Source organism: Haliaeetus leucocephalus, unplaced genomic scaffold (assembly GCF_000737465.1).
Source record: "Haliaeetus leucocephalus isolate CR32 unplaced genomic scaffold, Haliaeetus_leucocephalus-4.0 Scaffold484, whole genome shotgun sequence".
Lineage (NCBI taxonomy): Eukaryota > Metazoa > Chordata > Aves > Accipitriformes > Accipitridae > Haliaeetus > Haliaeetus leucocephalus.
Genome location: NW_010972920.1, coordinates 2,916,187 through 2,939,521, shown reverse-complemented (window position 1 = coordinate 2,939,521; position 23,335 = coordinate 2,916,187). Strand labels below are relative to the sequence as shown.

General features: G+C 43.1%; 1 protein-coding gene across 1 annotated transcript in view; it reads right to left on the bottom strand.

The window, feature by feature from the left end:
• The window catches only part of FRAS1 (Fraser extracellular matrix complex subunit 1), a 172,946-nt gene extending 149,763 nt beyond the window's left edge, over nucleotides 1-23,183 (bottom strand). Inside the window, exons 1-2 of the mRNA XM_010575600.1 lie at nucleotides 23,105-23,183; nucleotides 18,799-18,830 (exon numbers count right to left, since the gene is read on the bottom strand). Of these exons, the coding sequence (XP_010573902.1) occupies nucleotides 18,799-18,830; nucleotides 23,105-23,183 (111 nt within the window). The remainder of the gene's footprint in view (nucleotides 1-18,798; nucleotides 18,831-23,104) is intronic.
• Nucleotides 23,184-23,335: the final 152 nt, after the last annotated feature.

The following is a 23,335-nucleotide window of genomic DNA, read 5'->3' as shown; positions in this document are numbered from 1 at the left end:
ATTTTGCAGCCTTGCTTCATGTATTAAATAAGCTCAGTGACTTGAAGGCTGACTGCCAGTGTCAGGGTCAAATGCTCAACTGGTAAAATGCCCAGCTCCACTGACATCAAAGCAGCTAAAGCCATTTACAGGAGCTGAGGACCCAGCCTCAGCTAAAGCTGAAGAGTACGGGAATGTGGGCTCCCCAAATAGAAATATGCTGATCACGTTTCCATAAGGGACTCTGGCCTCACCTCCAGTTTCTCTGCAACACCGCAAACTGGCAAGTCTACAATCACCATCTAAATCACTCCGGCATCACTTTACAGAGACTGAAAGATGAAGAAACAGATCAACTCTCCATGCCAGCACAGGGCGGGTATTTGTGGTTTTTCTGACCTGCCCAACAGTCCTCGCACAACCCCGCTCTGTCACTCCAAACAGATGCCGCTGTCAACACTGTCTCAGGGTGGTTTCCAAATACAAATGTCAACAAATCATAGCTTTCTCGCTTCCACATCATCTTGCTGTCAAGGGCCAGGGCAAGCCTGTAACAAAAATAGTCCACTTCCATACCACTGGGAGAGTGAATACCAGAAAGCATCCCCTGTACTCAACACTACAAAGTTGTTTGGCACACAAACCTGCACCAGATGAGTTACATCCTTACAGGGATTACACAAATTACACCCTTACAAGGTAGCATTACTCCACCATAGGCTTCTTGATGCAGGTGTAGCAACATTAGGAAAGGACTGTTCTCCCTCAGATGTCCTCCTCTCTCCCGTCCATGATGCAGTCCCAGCATCGGTCACTCCAACGGCCATAAAAAACAGCTGACCTACAACATGAGTATTTGGGAATTCCTGATCAGGGATAACGGGAAAGGCCACATTCCTGATGAACCAGCCACCACTCAACTCAGGGATTTCCCTGGGAGGAAGCAAGTTCTGCAACGTGAAGCCAGCATCTGCATCAACCCATTCTTAGCTGCAGCAGGAGAGGGAGGGGACATAATGTAGCCAGGAGGGAAGGAAATCCTTACCCAACTCTCAGCTTAGTACAGGGCCCTTAGATGACTTTAACCTAAACCCACCTAAGTCCCTGTCTTCCTATACAAACCTGGTATCCTTTCCTATAATCCCGTCACATATTTGGACTGAGGTGCTGAATTCAGTCCACTTGTGGATTTGCTTGCACAGACTGGTTTGGAATGCCACAGAAACTAGACAACTCCAGAACAGAAAGAAAATTTTCTTTAGAAAAATTAAAGTTCCCAGATGCATTCTTTATTATGTTACAGTAAAGCAAGAGGTTATAAGCAGAGCTCCCTGGAACTAAGTGTAAGCTGAAACGTGTCTCTGTTTTTGCAGCTCTTGTGGCTAACTTATGCGGTTTCCATTGCAGAAAAGCACAGCGGTGACACTTATGGTACTCTAATTATATTAAATATCTAAAGCCTTTAAAATATTGGTATAACCATCTGAAGGGGGAAAGGCTCAATTACCAAGGTTATTTTTTCCTATTTCATCTAACTGAGAATAACCGTTAAGAGGTTGTTCTACAAGATGTGATGGATTTAACCAGATGCTCTCATCATTTCTACTGCAGTGCTTGAAAAAATAGCTTCTATAAATACACTAAAAAGCCAATGAATTACAGAAGCATGAAATGACTTCAGTAAGGTTAAAAACATGCTGGCGTCATACAGAATGCACTGAAAATATTAAGTAGAGAGACGTCATTGCAGCTTTTACATAGATGGCACTACTGCTGATTTTAACAAGGACGTTACTTATTGAAGCTGCCATATAAGAAATTATCATCTCCTCAGTCTGAACATGTGGATTTATCAGTTATTTGTAGAGGCTAAAGAAGGCATCTGTGTAAACAGGACGCTGAGTAAAAGATACGACCTTGAAGATCAGATCAGCCCCCTTGCTGGTACTTGCAAAACAAAATACATATTCACATGCAAAACCAAAAGGATGGAAATGATCATATATGAACAAACTGCTGTGGTCCACTGTGCTAGACTTGAATATTAGAGAAGGGTCTATTAAACCTTACTTCAAGTATCAAAGAAACGTTAAGCTTCTAAATTGAAACAAGCCTAACAGGCCGAGTCCACTTTCTAAATCAGAGCTGCCTGAGTCTTGCATATTTTTAATAAAGCCACACGTTCAAAAGCACCAAGCACTGCTTGCTGATACCTAGCTGATAAGCAGTGGAAGCCCAGCAAAAATATTCTGCTTAGAAAGCATTGCTCCCAATTTATTTTTGATACTAATACATCCTATTTTTATCAGGGAAATCAACATCACAGTAACAATAAAAAAATGCTGATGAGAGGGCTTCATATTACAAATCAATGCTTCTGACAGCCTGGACAGGTACGTACAGCATGACACACCAGGTACCCACATCCAACTATTACTAGACAGAAGTGTCATGCCAAGTAGATAACTGGACAACGCATAGGATGCTAATCATAGCAGGAAAAGCAGTTTAACTGCACAGCCTGCTCCTGGATGCAAAATACCATGGATGACACCTCTTCCTAGGGATTTCAAGAGGCTTGCCTCTGATCTCACAGATATTTCTCTGCCTGAAGCAAGAAGGAGAACTGACACTCTTACATCTTGTGAGCTTAGATCTTCCCCCACAAAAAGATATTTATGCATTGCAGTAAGGGCTGGTCAGAGGAGATGGAAGTATCTGTAGTAACTCCAGCACACTGCTCTCCAAAGCGTGAGGAGATCCAAAGGTCTCACCACTCTTCTACAGCCAGCAAATCCTTCTGAAACTCACCGGAAAGGATCCCATGACCTTACGGGGCCAGGCTGTTGCTAAAATGACTACGAGAAACCCTATGTTGCACAATACCAAAGCAGGACAGACACAGGGTTTTTAAGCTGTATCATCTTCCAAAAGAAACAGTAGGATCAGTGTTGTCTTAATTAAGTCTGCATGGAAGAATCAAAGTATTAATGGACCAGACAGAAAAAAAACCCCCAACATTACAGAGGTAAACTCAGTTCTACTTTTTACCACATCAGTGGGTCTCAGCTATCCTGTGTCATCACAGATATGCCCTCATTTTACCTTGTCAATCACACATCACATACATAGGATCACCCACTGGATTACACTCAAGCAGCCAAAAACCTCATAGGAAGTAAAATTACAGCATTTTACAAAGCCGGCGTACACCATTTTTCTGCACTGCAGTCATGCCCAAACTTCCGCAGTTGCCACATGTACTAGTGTTAGACAACAGGACTTACAGCCACGTTCATGTATGGCTACAAACATAGGATCTTGACAGGAAACCCCCACATTATGTTACGTACCACAGCGTTACCTTCAGCTTGCCCAGTACTAACAGGACTATGATGATAGCATTCTGCTTAAACCAGAAAAGGTACAGACCTGTGCCAGGACATGACATTCAAGCATGGAACATGCTGTTGATGAAACCTGGTATAAACATAGAAGAGACAAAGGTCTGCAGCTCTCCAACATAGTGCACTTGCATTTTCCCTCTTACAGGAAGTGGGATTGCCTTCCCATTTAAAAAGTTGTCAAGGCAAAACACAGCTCCTTGTGCTACAGCACGATTTAACCGTGCTTTCAGCACAATGCCTTACTATTCCTTTCGGTGCTTTCCCTGTAATTTCTAGCAGAAAAGCCAAGATGTTCCTGGTAATGTTTACATTCTCAAAAGAAAGTCTGTAATGTAAGATTCCTCCCTAAATCAGTCTGACAGCACTGAGTTTCCCTAATGCAAACATAGTCCATTTGTGACGACAGACGAGTCACACGCGCTGAACGCACATTCAAAGTGCTCATGGGCAGAGGGAGCACATTATAGACTATTTAAGTCTCTCTTGCCCTGCATCCTAGTTTTGCTCTGGTCTGTTACCAAGCTTTGTCTATAATAAGCACATAAAGAGATTTCACTTTATTTGCCAAGGTAATGCAAAGTTAAATTCTGGGACAAATTCTGCTCAATTTATATTTGACTTTAACTCAATTAGTTCCATTTTATCTAATAAGATGTCTCCAGATGCCTTTGAAAATAACATATTAGCCTTTGTTTTGTCCTAAGGATTTCATTAAATTATAAACAGATTTTCATTAAGTTTATTGTTTCATTCCAGGAATCTTTGTTTTAAATAAAACATGGAAGAGAGACTTAAGAATTACTCCTTAGGTCACTCAATGGAAGCACATAATTCACTTTTGTTTTGGAAGGTTTCCCTACAACAGTAGATTGTGTTCCCTTTCCATAAGCATAGGAACTTTTGTGTTCCCTTTCCATAAGCATGATGATCCCACAGTTTCACTGAGAAACTGAGATAGAAAGGAGTAAATTCAATTTTTAAGTGCCTCCAATTTAAAATCAAACCTAGGTTTTCAAAATCGAACACTTCTAAAATTCTGATTCTTTAAAACAACAAAAAATCCACTGGAATAAAAACGCAGCAAGTTACCTTTACACTGTATTATTGAGAATTTAACTGTAAATAACTCCTTAAATATTGAAGAAAATCAGGCTTTTTACATACATAGAAGAATCTATAAAACTGCAAAAAAATGTGGGAAAGAAAGTGCTAACAAGTTTGCTCATGTTTTCACCTGAAACCACTCTACCAGGCTCAATGCATAAAAGGATTTACTGCATCCACTAACTCAGAACTGGCTATTAGTGTGTCAGTAATGACAACTCTGTCTAAATCAGCGTATGTTTTCAAGTTCATAACTAAACAACTAACCCTGTATTACCTCTGAAAATATGAATATCCATGAACCACAAAAGAACACTTGACTTTCAGCATATCGGTCTCATGCTGGCTAAGCACCCAAAAGTAATTATTCCCACATGATTATGACCAAATCCATCAATGTAGGACAATAGATGAATTCCAAGGAAATGAAAAGGTTAAAACTTTCAGGGAGACTACATTCCCATTAGAAATAAGATTTCTAGTTTGATAACTGAGATAAATAAAAGGGTATGCATATAGCTGCAAGGTCCAAAATTTCTCAGTGTTGTCATCTCACTGCAAGACCCTAACTTTCAGCTCCCGTTGATGTCACTGAAAATTTATGCTCAGTATCAAACTTAAATTAAAATTTCCCAATTTTGAGCCTGCCAAAATTTTAATTTGATCTCCATAAAACACACAGGAAGCCATTTATGAAACTTCTTAATTTTTTTGAGTAATGAAACATCTGGCTTAAAATTCTTCAAATTAATACAGGAAGAAATCATGTTCAGGATTTCTCATTTGGGGGAGGAGGGAGAACTTTTTTCCAGAAACACAGTTAAGGGTGTCTGAAAATGCCTAGGACTCTCCCTTAGCTGTAGTATTCCAGCTGGTAATATAAAGATACTTCTGATGCTGAGCTCACGGGGTTAGAGGATTCATTACTGAATGATTCTGAAGTAGCTATAATGATTACAAAATCAAGTAAGCACCGAGTATTTTATCCTAACGGGACTCCTTAATCTACGGCTCAACAATAAATTGCGGCACTAGGAAGATTACAGTGGTCTTCCAATGGAAGTCTGTTGTATGTATTCCCACTAGAAGCTATTTAATATGCATGGCAGAAATATAGACATCCTAGCATCATAAACTTCAGAGCATCACAGCATCACATGGCTCTCTTTACAGCCGCTTTCAAGGCTGACAGATCTGAGCAGTGATATAAAATCAATGCACCCATCTGGAAGAGCTTCATATTTGGGATTTTTTCCATCTATTATATGTCTTCCTGAAAGCACCAAGGAATATCTTAGGCTCCTTGTGAAATTCAGCAGTTACAATAGCAACAATTGGAGAGTTAATGTTTACTGAAAAGGCTCTGAGAATGATTTATCCTGGACAACTTTGACTCAATTGATTTAACAAGCCTGCGCAACAACTGTAACAGTGAGGGGGTTTCATACTGGCATTTCTGATAAGGACATGAGTCATTCAAGGGGAAAAAAAAGGGAAAAAGAAACACATGAAACCAACCTGGAAGATAAGAAATTCCACATGCAACCACTGTCCAGTCACAGTAGCCCAGTTTTGCTTAAGGTTTATTATCGATTTAAACACTAGCAATCTATTTCAAAAGACTAGGCAGATATTCACCAGCTCCACGTAACTTCTTCAGCCAAGATGTTTTCGGGATGAAGAACAAGGTCTCGAACACATCCTGGTCTGGCAAATGCACAAGTATAGCCTGGTACTAGTATAGAGCAAAGCTGCCTCTCCAGTGAGCTCTCTGGCACACAGGAGCAGTCAGAACTCCCACAAATTCCCTTATCGGCCGCCTTTCTCCATAGCTTTTGCTGTTTCCAGCTGTCTCCCTGAAAGCATGCCTAAAGGAACAGGACATGGGAGAAACACGTCTAGGCTTTTCCAGTGCAAGTAGTTCTGCTTTGACCCCTGAACCAGACAGCACCAAGTCCTGTTTTTCAATACTAAAGACCCTTTTTTGCTGCCTAAATGACTATTCAGCTACCCAGACACAAAGCTCAACCTTAACAGACTTGTCCAGTATTTTGAGACTCAGTTGAAAAGATCACATCCAAACTACCTTTTATATATTCAGTGCCATTTTGTGTTATACAGATCTATCTAAACCAGGCTGTTTCATTTGTCCTGACTGATGTTCGTGTCAACTGATACCATACTGCAAGGAGACAGAAAGCTGTTTATATGGGAAGGACAGAAGAAATTCAGTCTGTACTAACAAACAGTTTCTTTTCCATTTCTAAACAAAACCAGCTTGGTTTAGGTTTATTTTTCTCTATAGAGGGAAAAGGTTTCTTGCTGATACATAGTAGTAGCTTCAATGTTTCTATCTAACAATTAAGACTAGGATTTTCCTATAGTCTTACTAGAAGAAAGTGCCCAACTTCCAGCCAATGCCAGCAGGAGCTGGGGATCCACTTTCCTCAGTTACCTTACAAATTCAATCCAAAAGTTCTCTGGGGGTCATGAAAAATGTACAGCAAAGTTCTATTAGTTCTTGGCAGTCATATCCAGGGCCAATTATTTTTCAAACTACCAAAAAAATCCTAGCACAAAATTCCTTGGTAAGATGCCCAGTGTCATCCCAAAGGAAACTTTCACAGCTGTGATATAAACCTCTGATAACTACTATTACAATAGAAGTTAAAAGCACTGACAGAATCCAGAGCTGCTGGAAAAAGATGCACCTACGATGCAAAGAAATCCCATGTTTATCTTCTAAGGTGCCCTGCAGCAAGCAACGTTAGGGTGGAATTTCAATTGCCCACAGCAGTTAAGTAACACGCTCGCTCAGCTCCACCAGGCACTCGGGTGACAGCAGAAGAAGGAGATGTGACATTACTGTCATCACGTCAGAAGTCAGCCTTGTCTCCCACAGAGAAGGTGCTAGGGTTATTTCCCTCTTCGCATCATTTCTGGTTTTAGCTATTAGATCAAATGAAACAGTCAAAACCAAGTTTGCTTCTCCACTAGGAGCTATCAGTTGGAAAAAAAAAACCCCAAACCACATTGATGTTTACAGTATCTTTTTCAGATTCAGTATCTGGCAGCCCCCCTCCAGGAGAAAACCAACATTATAAGAAAACAGCCCGAGTTCCCAGATCACAATGGCCTTCAATGGGACTTGTCCACACCTGTACAGAGTGATACATAGAGAGAATCTGTGTGTATTTACGAAGTTGAAAGAACATCTCGGACACTCACATTAGGGCTACTGCTTGCTCCAGTGAGCCACAGCAAATAAAGAAAGCAAACATCTCAAGTTCTTTAGCAAAAGCAATCTGTTCTCAAAGCACAGAAACTGCCAGACAAAACTCCCTTCTCCCTTCAGGAAGCGGTAAACCTCTCCCTACCATCTGCAGGGTGCAGGATGTACCTACGTGTCATTGCAGCGTATGCTGCAGTCACAGTAACGCAACAATCCTGTACCCCATATGCCAACGAGAAAGACATATGCAAAGAAAATGCTGCCCCACGGGGACTGACAAGTGTGCGCGCGTGGGTGGGAGCTAGCAGAAAAGCGAGACTGAAAACAGACTTGCTGTTACATCTCTAGCTGGAGGTTACATCCCTCTCCCTCTTTCAGCTACAAGTGAGCTTAAATCACCTTCAGTGAGCTCTTTTCATGACAGTGCACTGTCAACTTTCTCTCTAATACATGATCTTTTTGTTTCTTTTCTAACACAAAATAGAAACCACAAATTCTCCTGACTTTTTTGAGTAGCCCATAAAAACGGTAAGATGACCGTCTCCAGAACTGTGCCCCAGGGGGTAATTTCTGCAGCTCTGAATTATTGTGCTGAAGAGAGGAAAAATCAGTTTTCAAGTGAGCTGTCATTTACAACTCACGCAAGAAAGAAGAAAAGAAAAACAAGCCCTGATCGTTCAGAACTGATGCCACGTTTGACACAGAAAGATATAATGAAATCCCTTCTGGAAAAGCAGGCTATGACTTTCAACACAAACACCCTCTCACCTGCCTGTTCTGCTTGTGGCACGCAAATCAGCCGCTGCCCAGCATAACTGAAAGCCCCTCAGAGATAAAAGGGCCAAGTCTCATGCACATGTATGTGCACATAAACCTACCCCTACTAGCCCTGCTGCACAAACCTGCTTCTCAGCTAAACTGCAGACATACTTCACTGCTCCACAAAGGACAGTGTCGGCTTATGCTTTCATAAGCACCAGCAGAATACAGTAACTCTACAGATTTGGTAAGTACTCTTTTCCATTTCTGCTTTTATCATATAACCCACTACGGAGATAGCTATTTTATTTTCTCCCAACATCTTCATCAGCTGTGGGACACTGCTTCCAACTCCACAGCTGGCACTTGCACTCCCAAACCAAGAACAGGAAAGTTTTCAATGCAAGGCACAGATTAGGCACACACACCAGCATGACAATGGTTTGTTGCCAATTTCACCCCAGTGAGAAACTGCATTTGAGGCAGGTCTGTAGGTGATGTAAGCTGTCACCCTCCTATAGCTACATTAATTTGCACTCTCCACAGGTCTCAACTTTAAATGCATTATAGCCTTTTTCCACTGGCAAAACCTATTTTCTATCATTTCTCTTCCCAATTAACTAAACATCGCAACCCCTACTCTAAAGATAAAATGCAAATCAGAAACCTGATGAAGGTTGTGATACAGTTGAGGAGAGAGAAGGAATGAGGAAGTGACCAAGCAAAGGAAAAAGGAATTTTTCATCCTGGGAATTCAAAAAGCAAAAGTAAAGGACAAGTTATGAGACAGTATTTCCTAAACAAGGCTCTTCAAATGCATCTGGAAAGATGGAAGGGATAATGACTTGTCAAATTTATAAATGCTGGATAATTGTTAAACTGTTGTCCCAGTGAATGAATCCATGAGAATTCCAACATATCCTGCCAAGGCTCTGGCATATAGCTCCTGTAACTGTGTTATTAAAAGTTAATCATCTACTTAAGCCAGTGTTCGTGGATGAACAGCTACCATCCAGGAAGATCACTGAAACGGAAAATGTGGAACAGGGCAGCTCTTGTAAAGACCCTGATCTCCAAATAAGACTGATGCCAGATCACCTCCCATGACACAGTGAAGATTAAAGTGTGAGTTTTTCACCAGCCAGGACAGAAGGTGGAGAGGAAAGACCCCTGAAGCAGAACACTACAGCCACCAGACACATCTTCAAGGAAAAAAACGCACAGGCTGCCCAAAATCATTGCGGACAGCCCAGAGTCTCTGATTAAAGCTCAAAAGCCCCACAACCCATAGAATTGTCTCTTTTAGTTTGTTAATTTGTCCATGTTTCTTCTGTGCCATCTGAAGTAAAGATGAGTTGTTTCAAAAGCTCTTTTTGCCACAACTACCACCTGTGCCTGAATGTTTAAAAAAAGCACCCCACAGTGTCAAACCCAGGGCCAAAAGCAGTTCTTAAACATGCACAGATGACTGAGGAGGACCATGGCTTCACCGCTGTGCCCTGGACTGCTAGAATATGAGATCCCATTTACACAGAGGGGGAAAGAACAATTTCTGACCAGCAAGTATACCATGAAAAAAGACAGACACGTACATACGCACAGAAGAGATGGAGAGGAGGGAGCTGGATGATAAATTTAGTGTATGTGCAGCCCACTGCAGAGCAAGCTGTGAAATATGCATCATAGGTAACTATGGCAGGTAAATCATCTCAAGGTAAGCAAAGACACCAGCTTCATGCTTCACCTGCATCAGGTTAAATGTGCTTGATGTAGAAAAGCCTGCCTCACCACTGCTTTGCTATTTCAGGAAAAGGGACTTGGCTACTCTCAGAGAGCAGCACCTGGAGAAACCAACAGGATGCCCTGCAGATGCAACTTGCTGCTGCCAGAGACAGGGGCTGTAGGGACCTAAACTCCTGCCCAGCTCCAAGCACAGGGGAATTGAAATAGACTGCTTCTGCAAGACCAACAACAGGTCCAAGCTGTGGGAGAAAAGTGCCTGGTCCCAGACACAAGGCTAGCCCAGCCACCCTCCACCCCTTCCCCTGTCCCTATGTTTATCTCCTTCTGCATCCATTACAGGGCAATGTAGAGGCAGCTATTGAACAAAAGTTGTGTTGTATGAATGTCTTTCCTATTATGAACAGCGCTGCAGTTGCAACTTTTGCCAGTTGCTGCTTCCTTCAGTGAAACACAGATGTAGCAAGTAAGAAAAGCAGCATTTACCCTTCCGTGGGCAAAGCCATGGTTCCATTTCCGATGTGTGAATACTCTCACAGCGCTCCTGAAATGTGAAAACCCATGAAAGACAACAGCTTACAGAGTTGTCAGAGAGCTCTGGATCACAGCCATAGTTTTCCAACGAAAGGGTAATTCACCTCTGCTTACAGTAGGGTAGGGGTATAGTTTAAGCAGATTCTTCTGGGTTTTTAAGACATTTTGACACCGCAACTCTCAGCACTTTCTCATTACAGAAGTTTTTAATAGAGCTGATAGTTGTGTAACAGTGTTAGAGCTCCACAGGACTTCATTTCTGAGGTAAAAGTGAAAAAAGAACTAAAAAAGCACTGATGCACAAACTGTACTGATTGTATGTACTATGTCAAACTGCTGATATTAAGATACACAATATCATGAGTAAGGGCTCACGTTTTCACTGTGTGTCATTTGGTATTCAGAACAAGTCTCAAGTTGCTATAAAACAAAATAAATGTGGTAATTCTAGAACATACTAGCTCTCAGCTATGCGAACAGCATTGTTTCCTTAAAAAATGAGTTCATTTTCTCAGACCAAAAAACAACATTTAGCAGTCTTCTGTATGAGAACCACCAATGTAAGAGAAGAATTATTACATATTAAAACGTGTGCCTCAGTCCACAAAAAAACTTCTTTACTGATTAGGAGACAAGAATTCTCTACGTCCTTGGGAGAATAATGTTCATCTCACGTCTAAGCTTCTTTCACCTGGTGCCATGAAATAAAGATCCTACCCCCAGTCCTCTATATTATAATGTTATTTTCAAGGAACACAAAGAAGGAACACACATGTAGCACATGCTTTATTCAAAAAACACTTTTCTCTTTATTTTTGATCTTCAGCTGATCTTAGCTTTCCAAAACTCACAAGCAGAAGGGATTTCCTACATAAAAAGCATCTTATTATTATATTAATAAACCTTAACTGCATACCATTCATGTAAATTGAGAGGTCTACTTTCCATCACCTTCCACTTCCATTCATAGCCACACAAAGCAAGGATAAGGTGGAGATTAAGCCCTACACACCGCACAAAACAATTACTCGGTGTTATGCACTTGCTCTAAACAGGCTTAAAAAGCTGCTCAACAGCACTGCAGAATCAGGCCCCCGCTGCACCAAATGCCCCCAGTCTTTTCGTCACTACTCTTTGAAGTCCTGGGAGAGTCACGGCATCTAGTTATATCTGTTCAATAAATAAAAATCATCACATAGAGGATATTAGTCAACTCATGTCTACAAGAATACATCCACCGTGCAACAGCAGGAAAAAGCAACCTCGATCTTGCAAGTCTCCAACACAAATAACTCATTACCTCCCTAGTACTCAGGTCAATGCGGGAGACCGCAGAAGAGCAAATCAAGAGTGCAGACTGCAGGCTGCTGAAAGAGGAACCCCCACAGCAAACTGGATAACATCATAGCATTCTGCAAAATGTTCATTTGAACGTTACACAGAAGGGAGATTCATGCTGCTGTAAAGTAGACTTTATAGCTACCAAGTGTTATATGCATGTTATAAACAGAAATTTATAGCTTTGTTCCCTGGTGGAACAGAGGATGTACCCCCAAGCTAAGTAGGAGCATTTATATGACAATTTTAAAAAAACCAAAACCAAAAACATTTTGACCATTGTAAAAGTTAGCAAGCAAAACCTTCAACTGAAAACTTTGATTCTGATCTCATATTTCAGTAGTAACTTGTTATCCTTCTAAAGAAATTAAAGTGAAGCTCATTTTCCGTTGCTGATGTGAAACATTCCCTAACCAAAAGTGCTCTGCACCTGCTAACATTTATTTTAAATAGTCACTAAATTTATTCAGAATAGAAGCTATCTAGAGTGGGAGATGTAAAATTTCGGGAGAAAAAAAAAGCATTTTCTATTTATTATATTGCTCCCTTTATTTCTAACTCAGCACAAACTACAGATGAAAACAGAGATCTGATTTAAAAAGCATAAAATCAGGTTTTCTTTTAACTTCTGCCAACAAAATGTACACACGTAACAGCAAAATGTTATGAAGTTTATCAGAAGATTTAAAGGGATACTTTTTTTATTGAACAAGAACGTGTTATATGCAGTCAGTTATGTCGGATACTTCAAATTGTTTTATTGTCACAAACTTTAAAATTTTAGTATCAACATTTTCATGCACTTTTTTCTTCAGACACAGAACTTGAAACTGGCACTTTGTTTCTCCACTCTGATTACACTTGCCACTGAAATGAGCTAAATAAGCCAAAGGTAATTATGTAAAAAGCATCTCTGAAACTGAGCAAGCAGCTACCTCCAGCATAACAGAGCTCCGTGCCTCCACCATTTTACCTCCTTATCTTTTGCTGGTGTTCTCCCCTATCAGTCCAGCTCCTTGCAACCGTTTATAAAAAGTTACAATTAATGCATACATTAATTTGATGATCTGATTTATAATAGAGCTGATTGAAGTTGTATTTATACAATAGGTATCTGTCACATATGATTATTTTTATTATTTTGTGACCTCTACCATGACTGATTGCAGAGCAGAATTAAAAAGATGAAAAGCTGAACTATCTGAAGGGCTACAATAATTCTTTTTTTTTTTCCTTTCCTAGAAAAGTCATATTGATCTTTTGACTGACCACTAAACCCAAAGTCTCTTCTTTTAAGATGTGTAAGTCAACTAAGCATTTCAATTATCTTGAATTCTTTTTCAGGCAGTTTCAAAAGAAAAAGGGAAGCAAAATTTTTGGTAGAAGCGCAAGTACAGTACCATTTACTATGGATTAAGTTAGAGCTTTTTATTCTGTTCATAATTTTCATTCAAACTCTAAGATTAAAAACATATTTCTGTTCAAGAAAAGCTGCTTGGCTTGTCTGGTGCTTTATTGTGTTAGGAAAGCCCCATATGTGTCTCATGAAGGGCTTCCAAAGGAATCTGCCAGTCCAGAAATTCATCCTTATGTGCATTACCAGCAGCTGTTGCAACAGACAACATCCATGTTCTAACACAAAGTAAAAATTTACTTGAGATGGCTCAGCTGGACTTGTCCTTCCTTATTGCAGCGTCTACCAAACATGAAGGGTCATTTATCAAGTCACACTTTCCATTTAAACCAACTCCCACCTTAATTCACAGCCCCGTGCTTCCCCCTCTCCTCCTCCCAGGGCTGAAAACTCTTCTTGGCACAAGCCAGCTGGCAGAAGATGCAGACATGGACTTGAACAATACCTCCCACACACATTTACATTTCATTGTGGCATGAATGTCTCTTCATCCTCACCTACACTACCCTCCAACTAAGGAAAAAAATAGTAACGTGTATTTTGTTCTTTGCTAAGTAAAGGAAGTGGCTGTGCTGGTGATGCGAATCTGAAAACTTCCTCAAAGGTTAAGACAGAGGGAGGAATACAAACCTCCTCAGCACAGTTGGATATCACACACAGAGATGTGTTTTTTCCTCAGAGGAAACACATGAACACAAGCTGACCCTCGATAGACAAGCAGCTAAGTCAGTCAAGCAAGACGCAGAACTTGAGCAGCGTTAACAATTCAAGCAATTCTGCAGTGCTTGCATTCACTACACTTAAATGTTCAATTTATGCACCAAGGATTTTTTAAGTGACTTCAGAATTTGGGGTTGCAGCAGAAGCAAGCAAGACAGCCAAATGCCATAAAGCAAGACTTGCAGCAAATAGCATTCCTACAATAACCCAGTAACAGCTCACCTGCAACTACTTGCACATGAAACATTGAGGAAAACGCTGTATAACACCGCACACTGAAAGGAAACAGTGTTTCTAACTATAGTTTAAAACACAAAAAAGTTTCTATAGATTTCTCTTGTCAACAGCTCTATTAGTGCCACAGGCATACTGTGATGCTGCTGCTCCAGGTGACAGCCATCAGGTGAGGTTGCAGCATTTGGCCCAATGCCTTCTTGTCATTCAGAAAAGCTTTCTTTTCAGTGAGTAAATGGTTTGTAAGCAAACACACCCAGAGGGCACAATTCTTTTCCTGAACAGATTCTACAGAGATGACATCCTTAGCTTGCATGTTGGTCCTGTCACTGGGATTTCTTCACTGAGCACGTTCTTTTACATGCAACTTTCCAAAGTCGTATAGAAATGCTAAAACCACAAAATTATCACACACCACCACCACCACCCCCCCTCCCCGCCCTGCTTCTTTGCTCCCCTCTGGGCACATCACAACACTACTAGTGAAGAATCCCACAGCCAAATTCTGTGTCACATCCATCCATGCTCTCTTATGTCAGGGCCCTGGACTTGTAAAACTCAGTTTAACCCATGATGCAGCCGACAGCAGAGAAGACCAGCAAGCGCTGCTCCAAGCCAGAGCTCCAACGCTGCTGCACACAGCACTGCACAGCCCAGCTCAGCTTCCCTTCAGCTGTGCTGCGAAAGTTGTGAGCCGGTGCACACCCGGGCTGGGACATGGTCTCCCCTTACACGCTGGCTTTTCAGAGCACAGCCCAACTCCCAAGGCCAGCGTAGAGAGCACCTCCGGTATCGACAAAGTCACTCAGGTCTGCTCCCATCACCCACACCCAACTGAGCCACACAAGGCGAATCAATCATGCACTGCTCTGGCACAATGCTAAGGGAAAGACTCCTAGAAAAATATCAAATTAAATCCCTTCCCCATGCCATCTCAGTAGTCCAATTTTGTCAAGCCACAGCCTGAAGCAGCACTCACGCTCCCTTTTCATTTAGCTGATAACACTACTACTTATCACACTTGCTTACCAAACCCGGGGCAGTTCCATGTTACCACTGGCTTCCTCCTCTTGGTACTATAATCAATGTATTAAGGCTCCTTTTGCAGCTGCTGCACGCACAAGAGGCTTCACTATCTCCTGAAAAAATAATTGTCCATCTGTTCCTCTTTCTTTCCCCTGCCCAGCTTCTTACTTGTCTCCTTGTCTACAGACTTAAAAGGAACAAGTCAATAAAATAGCAGCGACATGAAAAGCTGAAGACCAGCTACAGTTGGAGGCTGGGTAATGGTTTGGGGAACAAACAGACCAAAGCTGTTCTCCACTCTAGTAAAAAAGGCTTCATTCATGCTACCAAACAGGTACACAAACCCAATTGAAAGGGACTGAACTTGTCACAGGAGTGCCATTTTTGTCCCATTCCATAGATTATTCTGTCCATGTTAGCAAAAGCCTATCTGTTTCACAAAAAAACAGATTGTGAGAGATACATGCAGCAGACTACACACCCACCAGCTCAACACATAACCCTAAGACATTTCCACTAAATGACCCACATGGAGCTCCGAGCAAGGCCAGCTGCAAATGGCAGCAGAACTGCCTTGTACCACTATCATGAGCATACCACTGACTCCACACAGTACTCACCAGCCCTGACAAAAAGGCCAGTGAACACAGCTCCCACCAGTCTTACCAGAGAGATTAAACAGCAACACACAGACACAGATTACAGGCAGAATAGGCTTTTACTTTTCTCGTGATCTGGGATAAAGTAGAAAAAAAAAAAGTGTTCATTAAGACAATAGTATAACAGATATGACACTTCCAGCTTGCCTCTCCAGAATCCCAGACAGGGAATTCAGAAAGACCCTCCTCCTCAGCTCCAACAAACATAATTGTACCAGTAAAGCCATGAGGAAATAGCTCCCAGTCGTCATTTGCCAGACAGCTGCATCAATGCTTTACGGGCACGAAGTTTAACAAACAGAGCAACTGTCTCACATAGGGGTCTTCAGTTTTCACATTTTTTTAATACAATGTTCATCCTGACGCCAGGGACAACGCAGGAACTGAAACGATGGCAGTGGCAGGATTGTTCTTCTTGTCACCTTCCATTTCAAAGCTGACCTTTCTGAGACAGCGGTCTTCTGCAAAGATAACACAAGCTCTGCAGCTCTATCACAGCTACGTGCCACCAACCCACAAGTACTAACTGCCTCAAAATCACTCATGCACTACCTCTAGTGTTTGATTTTTACCACGCTTAATCAAGCCAACTCCAATACTGCTGTCAGGAGTGGCACAAACCAGAGAGTGAAACGAGTCCTATTAAAGGTTCTTTTCCATCTGTAATTTCCATGGTTGTCTGTGCAGTTCCTGTTTTCTCAGGGAAAACAGTCACCTAAAGAAACCCATGAAGCAGCATTACAGAGGAAGATGCACCTAGCCCACAGGTTTGGTGCACTGCATGTAATATTTTCCCCATCAGAGTCAGAAACCACGTGGATTTAGTACCTGTTCTGAGATTGCTAGCTGAAGCCAGAGTCTGTCCTTTGATCTACATTCAGTTCCAAAGAGTAACCAAAAGTCGTTACATTAGTGTATACGAAATGGAAGAAATACCAAAATACTGGCAGAAAAGCAAGCAAAGGCCTCTTCCCACAGCAAACATCACTCAGATAGGAAAGCAGGCACATCTTCAGACATGACAACGAACAAGAGGCAGGATATGTCCTTGTTCCAAGAACAACGAGCTTGAGTTGTTCAAGCTTTACTTGATTATAAATGCCAGCTGTATACCTGCACCAGTTTTGTGTCTGCTCTGAGCTTTACTGCAGAACGATCCTCTTGTACAGCTAATAAAAACTACTACAGCTACAGAAACCATTTATTAATAAAACCAGAATAATCTTACTAAATACAGAGATAAAGACAAAATCAAGGATACTGGGAGCAAGTTCTTTAAACAGGAAGCATCTAACCTAGAATATCCCAAAGTCTTTATGTACAAATGTTACGGCAAGACCTGTTATCGAGACCTGCACTAGCATTTCAAACACACAGCAGCAGTAAAAGAAAGAGCAGAGAAAAAAAAAAATCAGAACACCAAGGATACACAAAAGGCAACAAAAAAATACATCTGACTGACATGCCAATAGCAACCAGTGACAGATGAAACCCCTCACTTGCTAACCCTTCAGCTCTGATACTGCCCTTACTGAGCTGCAATCCTCAGCAGAAAGGGACCTGCCATACAGTTCACTGAAGTTGGAATCTAGACAAACTTTCCAACTGCTGTTAAGACACTGATGCTCACAGTGCATTATTAAGAGGAGCAAGCTAATTTAGCCTGCTTCAGCTTCCTCCCAAGCCACCCACTGAAAACATTTGCCTCCAGCAATTCCCCCTACATCCCCTTCTTGGAGCAGAAAAACTTCCGAGCCCCTGAGTCCGTGTTGGAAGGCCAAAGGAACCACTACTACCAGTTATTTCCAACATAGCCAGTGGTCACGTGTCACACACGCAAAGAACATATCCAGCTTTGCTGGAGAGGTCTATGGGAAATAAAAACCCAGGCCTTCCCCAACAGCTGCTGCACACTACCTCCCAGCCTACGGTAACAAATCCCTGAGCAAGTCTGCTGTGGGATCGGAGGCAGGTACAGAAGCACTCCAGAAATGTAAAGTGGCTCAGCCATTTCCTTTTAGCCCAGAGTACTGAAACAAGGCAGACATGGGTTACAGAGCGAAAGACTGTTTATGAGTTGTTAAAAACTGTGATTCTTGTACAAAATTATCCATGGATTATGTACATGCAAAGAGGAAGACTATAAAATACTTGGGCTTTATAAAGAAAAGTCAGGGTACACAGTACTCACCATAATCAGCTGAGAGGAAAAGGTGTTAAATTGTTGTCATTAATACCTTATTAATTCAGGGGAAAAAACCCACAGAACATACCCTGGCATTACAGTGACATTTTACAAAATATAACCTCTACCCTGCCTAGGACTGCACATTTGTGATTAATACAGCTTCCAAGAACCTTGAAATCTCTCACATCTTTTCACACACTGGACAAAGGAGCCCCAGTTAGAAGCAGGCAGAGCTGTGCTGAGGAGAACAGTTGGGTTCAAAGGCCTAGGGAGAATTTCTGACCTCTCCAAGGGCAATATTTATTTTGCTGCTGCTTTCCAGCAGGCTAAAGGCTCACAGCTCTGTGACCTGCTGCAAGATCAGCCATCCCCATTGCAGGGGTGACAAAAATCAGGAATTAGAGTCAAGTTCAACAGCACCTTCCCAAACATTTCCCCAGCATAACGCATTGAAGCTTACCTACCTCAAACAACAAGCCTTGGTAGACACAGGCACCTGCGGAACAAAAAAAAATAAAAACAAATAAAACAACCAGATTAGAAGGGAGTAACACCAGCACACTCTCCACTGAACCTGCTACGTAATAGCATTAGCAGCACTGAGCAGCCACCTCTGGCCATGCACTTGCCCAGAACAGAACAAATGCAATTTTGGTGCAGCAGGGTAACCTCTGGGTAAGCTTCAGACTGCCTTGTCAGGGACTCTGGCCAAGATGGACTCAAGAACTTGGAGAGTGGCATGCACAAGGCAGAACCGAAAGGGGAGACCTGCCAAAATAATGCCACTGATCTTCAAAAAGGGGTCAGCACGTGCCTCTGCAACACCTCACCAGACCACTAATGAAGCATCACAGCATTATAATTGCAAGAAGTTGCCCAATCTTCCTCAGACAGAAGTCAGGGACACACACAATGATCGAAGTAGGAGAATGCAAGGCAGTAAAACAGGGACGGACACTAACCTCACAAGGACCTGACTGCACCGTCGCCAACAATCACCCAGTTTTGAACAGGGCTAGTATCGTCACCCATTCCCACAATCACTTCACACTCTCAGATGGGTGACAAATTCAGACATTTGGTGCCACGTGTGCATATGTTCTCTCCCTCCACTGTCAGAAAAGCTGCCACCGATATGAGAGGAATTCTGACAATATACACATAAGGTGAAGCTCAGAGTTGTAACTTTGAGTAACTGTCCGAGCTCTCACTGAAATAAAGGGAAGCCACAGTTATTTGAGAGCAAAATACGGCCCTTAAAAATGCAAGGTTACACAGCATTTAAATTGCATGCTAAAGAGCAATCTCTTCCCTCTGCTCCTATAAATCCTTTTACTATTTGCAGGAGAAACAAATAAGCACATGATTATACACATAAAAACACAATCACGGCAAGGAGAGCTGGTGTGAATTCCCACTCCTAAATCACTCCTCCATGGGCAACAGGTCACATTTCACCTAATGACAGGCTCATGGGACTCCTCCTGCTTCAGTCTTGCTAGTCCTCGCCACTGATACTGCCAGCTGAGAGAAAGGTTCTCCGAGCAAGTGATAGAGACATATACACATGCAAACATACTTGATTTATTGAAGTAGCATATATAAAGTAAGAGGTTAGAAAATAAAACCATGAGTAAGTTGAATGACAGTTCTTTCATTGATTTTCTGGGAAACAGCCATTCTTGAACAACTACACATATCTGTCTACTGAAAACGTGACAAGAATGCGAAATCAAAAGCAATCCAAGAAACTCAAAAGATGAAAAGAAAAGACAATGTGGGAAAAGCTGTCTCAAAGGACCACCCAAAGAACTAAGAATTTCCTCATCGAAGAGTAGTGTTTTCCATAAAATGTATATTAGACAAATTTGTACAGAAAACCTTGGAGTTACACTGCTTTGAATCAAAAGCTCCTCCTTCAAGCCGGTCTTCAGCTCAGCTACAAGAGGCTGCAGAGGCACCATCAAGAATTATTTTCCCTTGCCAAGTAGATGAGCCACAAGAGCCCAATCGTGTTTCTCTCAAATTTAGCAGATACCATTCTACTCATATTGACAGTAAACAAACTGAGCCCTACCCATCACATGCACAGACTCAGCACCAAAGAGGACTAACATGCTGAAACACAGGGTTTCACTCTCACATCTGGAGAGCCCCCACATGCCACCCCACAAACCATGTGGTTAACCACTTTACATCTGACAAGCTCATGGTGGTGCCAAGTCACTTGAATGCAACTAAGACTCAGACCCTCAGCAATTACCTGTTCATTTATTTGCTTGACTTTCACAGCAATTTCTGTTTACGGAAAAACACCCAAACACTTGACGATACCTTGACTTCATGTTACTGCACTGATTTTCAAATACCAATTATCTTCCTGCCCCCCACATTTCTCTCCTCCACCACGCTCTTATTTTGGCAAGAGAGAATAATTGCAAGGTTCGTCATCCAGTTGCAACTCAAAACTCAGTGCAAAACACGAGGTCACATACTGTTGGAAAGCATGTGGAAAAAAAAGAAATACTTAATACCAGTTAGTTAAGACCAGCACAACTCTACTATTATACTCCTAAAAAAGCCTAGCTGCCCTTTCTTTATTGCTCACTGACAGCTATAGTTCCTTAAAAGTACCAACGTAACAAAGTAACTAACAACGGTTTGACACCCTAAAACGTGAAACATTATGGCATCAGAGCCCCCACTTATGATTTGAAAACCTTAAAGACACAGGGGAAAACTATCAACAACAACAAAATCAGCATTTCCTACTTTTTCTTCAAGAGGCTGTAATTACATCTAGGGCCCTTTGTGCCAGGCACTATAAACACATCGCGAAAGAGCAGTCGTGTGCCAAAGAGCTCATCGCCTATGGGGACAGAGCACAGAGTAAGGACCAAGGCAGCAGGGCGAGAGCAGCTGCCTCAAATATCCCAGGCAGGCAACAGCAGGAATGAGACAGACCTTCAAAAATTTCTCTCCCAGCTCTACAGCCTACTCCCTCCATTGCACTCTGTAGAGACAGGCTCGCCCCGGCCCATGTGGGACTAGAAAGCAGACACAGACAGTCTGATTCTTCCTCTCCATTAAAGCAAAGGCGTATTTCACTCCCTCACAAGTTACCATGGGGAATACCAAGATATAACCCATCTTTACAGAACTTGGAAAATCCTTAGTTAAAAAAACCTATTAGCTATTTTTTATTCACAATTGTGAGTGAGCCCAAAACATCACACACACACATTAAGCAACATCGCTCTTTGTTATAGTGCCCTGGCTTCATGTGCAGCTCCAAGTCACCAGTGTGATTAACGACTGTTTGCAAAGCTCACCTGAAAGGGTTTCCTTGAATGACCACATTGCCTTTCACATACTGAAGAAGCTTTGGAAGAAATACCCCAACTTTTTGCTTTGGTATTTTTGTGTTGGGCATCTGATTTGGGGGCTTTCGGGTTTGGGTTTTTTTCTTGGTGTGGTGGTTTTTTTTGTTTGTTTGTTTTTTTTAAATAAAAGTTAAGTCTCTCAGAGTACTGCCCAACAAGTTAATATCCCAAATTCATATCTAACAGCTCCTCAGCTCACATACACATAGCTATTTTTAACTACTGTTATTCACTAAAACAACTATACCAAATGGGAATCCCAGTGTTATGGTGGGAGCAGTACTTGGGGAGTCTGCCACTTTGGAAACCAACGACATACAGTCGCACTGCCAAAGGAAAAGCTGGAAAACAGCCTAACGGGACAAACGCAGCCACACTGCACTCCCAAACTTAAAACATCAGTAACTTTACTGCCTGACAACATCGTAAGATCATAACCTTGTACTTTTTACCAGTCTGTCCAGAACACTTTTTGAAGGATAGAAGAAACCAACACTTGATGCCTGCTAAAGCACTATTAGAGCAACATCCACACGCGCCACATCGAGCTCAGCCCTCTTCTCCTAGAGGAAGGAAAGGTGGATGGACTCCTACCTACTCTCCACAGCTCCTGTCACCGCTGCCCAGGCTGCCTCGGCCAGCAGACCACAAGCCCACGCCACGGCGTTCCCGAGTCCCGTGGGCAGGCGGCTTAGCCCTCCGCACCACCACGAACACCCGTGGAGAGTGTATCCGGGACAGCTTGAGGGCTGGCTGTGCCCCAAGCGCTGCCGCTGACTGACCCAGCTCAGCCCACCTCACACGCGGGCTCTGGGTGGTTTCTGTGGGTTTGGACAATTAATACCCACCAAAAACAAAGCTAAAAAACCCCACACCTTTTCGGGTAACCCCACCCTCAGCTTGGCAGGGGGTTTACTGCTATCCTGGGCTGCCTCCTCGCCCTCCCGCCGTCAGGAAAAGCTGCCGAGCAGAAGGGGAAGCCCGGCAGCGCCGGGGCCACCCTCCCGCCTCTCATGCTCGAAGCGGGACACGCTCCTCCATCGCCGGCGCTTAACGCCCGCCAGCCCTCAGCCGCTTGTGGGCACTCCGCCACCACCACCCCCGAGCGGGAAGAACCGGGGGAAGGGGGGGGGAACCCGGCATGGGCACGGCTTCACCCCGCTCCCCTTCGCCCCGCCTGCGGAGAGGCCGCCAAAATGGCGGGGGGCTGGAGGCGGACCCCCGCCCGGGCTAAGGGAGAAGGAGAAAGAAAGAAAAAAATGCCCCAACCACCACCACCCCCCCGAAAGAGGGGGACTTCTCCTCAGCCGGAGAGCTCGGCTTCTCTCCTCAGGTCACCAACCCCCCCGCGGGACGGAGGGGGCCGGGGCTCGGCGCGACGACTCACCTGAGGAAGAGGAGGCGGCGGCGGCCAGCGCCGCGCTGAGGAGGCACAGCGTCGCCCAAGCGGCGGCCGGGTCGCCCATGGCCCCGCCGCCGGAGGCTGCAGGGGGGGGGAAAGAAGGAGAGACGCCGCGTCGGGGGAAGAACGAAGGGAGAGAAGGCGGGGAGCCGGGTGGGACTGTGACCCTCGGCAGGTGCCAGGGGCAGCGCCTCGACCCCCCTTCGCCCCGCCCCC